Source organism: Humulus lupulus, chromosome 1 (genome assembly GCF_963169125.1).
Source record: "Humulus lupulus chromosome 1, drHumLupu1.1, whole genome shotgun sequence".
In the NCBI taxonomy this organism is placed as follows: domain Eukaryota; kingdom Viridiplantae; phylum Streptophyta; class Magnoliopsida; order Rosales; family Cannabaceae; genus Humulus; species Humulus lupulus.
The window spans coordinates 232,370,004-232,374,591 of NC_084793.1; the positions used below are offsets into that span (position 1 = coordinate 232,370,004).

Consider the following 4,588-nt stretch of genomic DNA (forward strand, 5'->3'; position numbering starts at 1 on the left):
ACTCTATTTAACCAACTATGTTTTAAATTTAAACCCCTAAGCTTAAAATTTAAACCCCTATGTTTTAAATTTAAACACCTTGCCTAGAAATTTAAACCGCAAGCCTTAAATAAATAAGATCAACTGATAAATTTGTCATAATTTAAAGATGATAATCTATCATCTTTTATAACCTTTTTCTGTCAAATTCATCTCTCACTAATATCAATTCCTATTTTTCATAAATTAAATAGATAATAATATAATAAAAAACAAATGTACTTTAATAAATGTATAAACATTCTTATCCACAAGTCCACAACGCAACAAATATGTATAACATTGCATCTTTATAGTCTTTAGACTGCAACAGATAACAACAGTTCATGCTTTCATGCATAATGCACTGTACTCAAGGACAATAATCAATCTCAATGATCATGATATGTATGCAATTCACAACTCAATGTTATCCTTCTTTTAGAATTGGTTGGATTTTACAATTCTTTCTATTATGCCCCAATATTCCGCAATTTCCGCACTTGACTGTTCGAACATGCTTGGGAAATTCTCCTGTTGATGGAATTCTTTTTTTCTTGGGACGTCCTTGTTTTACTTTGAATTTTGGAGCTTTCATGCTATCTCCTATAATTTCATCTAGGACACTCCAATCATCTTTATCTGGAAGAGGATTAATTGATCCTGCATATGTCTCTTTCAAAACAGAATTTTTATACCAATTTGAGCAAAATTTGTGCTTGTCCAAGTACTTGCTTTCAATTGTTGCAATAGCATGTGCACATGGAATTCCCTCTAGTTGAAATTCATTACATGTGCACATATGTTGTTCCAAGTCGACAACAAACACTCGATCACCATATGTGACACTAGATTTCATTGTATCAATTGCATCTACCTGTGAAACAATACAATTATTAAGCAATAAATTTAAAATCCAAACAAAAAGAAAATAAATGTAACTTTAATAACATACCTTCATTCGAAATGCCACATCAAGTTTGATCTCCATTTCATCATTTGCCCATTTTGTCACCTCAACAAATTGGTTGATTGCTGCTTCTTTTCTTGTTGAAAACCATCTTTGAAGCATCTCTCTTATAGCTTCTATTAACGACGTTATAGGCAATTCTCTCGCATGCACAATTGCTGCATTTATAGATTCGGCAATGTTACTTGTAAGAATGTTATACCTCTTCGTTGGAAAGAATGGCCGAGCCCATTTTTCTGGTTTTGCTTCCAAAAGATAAGTGGTCATTTCAGGGCTAATTTTCTGTAATTCAGCCATGGCAGAATAATATTCTTGAGCTGAGTACGCTCTTGAAGCAGTTTCAAATATGGCATGCACATGTAATCCCCTAAACTTAGTCCTTAGATTTTGCTTCAAATGATAAAGACAAACTCCATGATATACACCAGGATACACTTGTTCAACTGCATTTTTGATGCTTTTATGCCTGTCAGATACTATGCACAAGTTTTCTCATTCTCCTATTGCTTCTTTTAGTCTGGTAAAGAACCATATCCATGCATTGTCATTTTCTGAATCCCCAATTCCAAAGGCGAGCGGAAAAATTTGATTGTTTCCATCTTTAACACAAGCTGCATACAGTGTACCTCCACATTTCGTCTTTAAAAATGTTCCATCTACCACTATTACTGGTCTACATTGCTTCCATCCATCTAATGAAGCCCTAAAAGCAATAAACATGTATTTAAACCTGTAAAATTTAAATAAAAAAACAATTAATTCCTAGAGATGTAAGATATGGATTGTAATCAGTAAAGCCTTTAATATAGGAATGCAAATCATAAATATTATTCATACCTGTTTTCTTCATCTTTACATACTCTTGTGATAGTTCCTGGGTTGGCCAACTGTAGCATATACAAATATGAAGGCAATAATGCATAACTTTCCTCATTTGACCCTCTAACATCATCAGCTGCAAGTGTTTTTGCTCTCCAGGCTTTATTGTATGTTACACCTACCCCATGTTCATCTCTCATGTCTCTTATTATTTTCCTTGGTCGATAGGTTGATCTTGGGTCACGAAACTTCTCTTTGAAGTAACTACTGATGACTTTTGCACTTGCTTGTCTATTTTCAAAATTTCTGTGATTTAAGGAGCATGTGTGGTGTTTATGGTATTTAATAACTCGAAAGTAGTCTGATACTTTTGAGCTTCTTGCACGTACATACCAGCCACAATTCTCATCTCTGCATTTTGCCCAAAATGCTTCTGAACATGATTTTTGAATTCTGTACTGAAAGTGTTTCTTGATGGCTATTTTCGCAAGTGTATGTTTTAGATCAGTCTTATTCTTGAAAACATAATTGAGTCTTATGTCTTCAATCTCCATATTCGGCAACACATGCAGAGGTGATTGAGCTTCTTGCCTGTGTTCTGTAAATTTGTTGGATTCTTGTGTTGAGGCGCTCTTCATCTTGCTAGTGCTTGCAGTATTCGTATTGGGGTCTGTGAGAGTCAAACTGTGACTTGTTGCATTGCTTGCTAAAGCAGATGGAATGCTAGCTTCTCTTGGCAAAGAAATGGTTTGATTTCTCTGTTCTACTTCAACGATGAGAGGACATTTTTTCAACTCTTCCACAGTCTTGTTCAAGTTTAGATAAACTTGTAAATTCTCATCACTTTCTATCTTCATTCCTTTGCTTGTATCCATATTTGCATCAAAAATCAAGTTTGTTGAAATCAATCTTTCATTCAATCTGAGCTCTTTGTATATCTTGTTTACCAATTCCACATACTTGATATCCTTTTCCACCATCAATATTTTCACTTCATGATCAATGTATTTGTTGTTTGCATTCCATCTTCCGTTAAAAACTACAAATAACATTATCTTATCCATTTCCTGCAATAAAAAATAACACAACCATGAGAGCTTATTGCTTTATCTTGGATAGAAATTAAAAAAAAAAATCAATTCAATATACTTTTTGCCTTAACTTCACTCATCTCAAGGCAAACACAATTTTTGCAAAACTAAGTGTCAATAATATTTGTGACTCAATAAGAAGAATCAAAGTAATGCAAAAGATGTTTATCGTGAAGATGAAGATAATAATGTTATTTTACAACAAAATTTAAACCTCAAACATTCAATGGCTAAAAATTTAAACTAATACTTTCATAATTTACAACATTGTTCTTAAAATTAGGATTCAATGTGCTGAACAACAAAGACATATTTTTGAGGATGCTGGAAATAATTTTGGCAAGAGAAATGGATCTCAAAAAGAAAATGACAGAAATAAGACAAGTTGAAGAAGTGCTAAAGCAAAGGCTGGTCTCATCAGAAGAACAAGTATACTACATGGGAGATGAAACAGAAGATGTTCGGGAAAAATTGTTTGTGGTGGATAATATGGCTGTGGTTTCAGTGGGAATTTCAAAAGAGCTGTTGGGTCAATTGCAGACACTCCAGGTAAGTTTAAAAAGTTCAGCTACTCAGCTGAGATCAAAGCTGGAAAGCAGTAATGCAAATTTTAATGACTTGCTTGTTACATAGACAAACAAACTAAAATCCAATTTGAGAGATGCTGAAGATAAAATAATTCTTGCCAATTTAAAAGCCTTTACTTTGGGGTGATAAGGTCAGATTGCCTGATAAAGAGCTGAAAGAATTTGAGTTTCTGCTGCTGAATGCAAAGTATTCTGCAGATTGGAGTCAGGAAGAGCTTAATGCTCTATGTTGCATAATCAATGAAGTACCATCTTGCACTTCTATAAGACCAAGAAAATGAATAGCAAAAAGTATATATATTGTGTAGTTGGGAAACAAAGAAAATCGCTAAAACTCACTTACTCATGGCATATTCATAAAAGGAATTAAGAATGCACTTTCGAGAGAGTTGTAAAGAATCATATAATAGTTTTTAGTTACCATTTTTATTACATATAATAAAAATAGTTCATGATCTTCCAAAAGTAAATAGATGTTATTCTTTGCATAAGATTTTTTGTAATGTGATAGCTCTTTCTTAGGTAATAACAATTATATCTTAGTTTCCAAATCCAATAATGAAATTTCTCAAGAACAACTTTATTAATAACAATGAAAGATTTACAAATGAGCATATGAGAGGCTCAAACTCTCGTACCACAGCCTTTCAAGAGGGCTGATATCTCCACCAAAGTTTAAATTATAAATCAAGTATATTTAAACCCTTAGTTTTGAAATTTAAACCATTAAGTTTTACATTTAAACCACAAGACTTAAAATTTAAACTACTTGCCTTAAAATTTAATCCGCAAGTCTTAAATATCTTAAAATATGAACAACTAAACTTAAATGGCATCAAAATTTAATCCACAAGGTTTAAGTTTTATTCATTTAGGCTTAAATTATAAACATACTCTATTTTAATCTATATAATGTAATGTATGAATCTAATATAAAATTTTTATAATTTTAAACCAAATGTCTTAAAACTTAAACCACTATTTATAAATCTAAACCACAAGGCTTAAATGACATCATATTTAAACCACAATTTATAAATTTTTATTCATTTAACCTTAAATTATAAACCAAGTATCTTTAAACCCCTAGGTTTGAAATTTAA

The 4,588-nt window shown here is 31.9% G+C and overlaps 1 protein-coding gene across 1 annotated transcript; it reads right to left on the reverse strand.

Moving 5' to 3' along the window:
• Window positions 1–283: 283 nt before the first annotated feature.
• On the reverse strand, window positions 284–2,871 carry LOC133830784 (uncharacterized). The gene is made up of 5 exons (XM_062260858.1): window positions 1,826–2,871; window positions 1,518–1,718; window positions 974–1,454; window positions 596–895; window positions 284–343 (listed from the first exon to the last, which is right to left on the reverse strand). Exons 1-5 carry the CDS (start codon window positions 2,869–2,871, stop codon window positions 284–286), a joined length of 2,088 nt encoding a protein of 695 aa, XP_062116842.1.
• Between the last annotated feature and the right edge of the window lie 1,717 nt (window positions 2,872–4,588).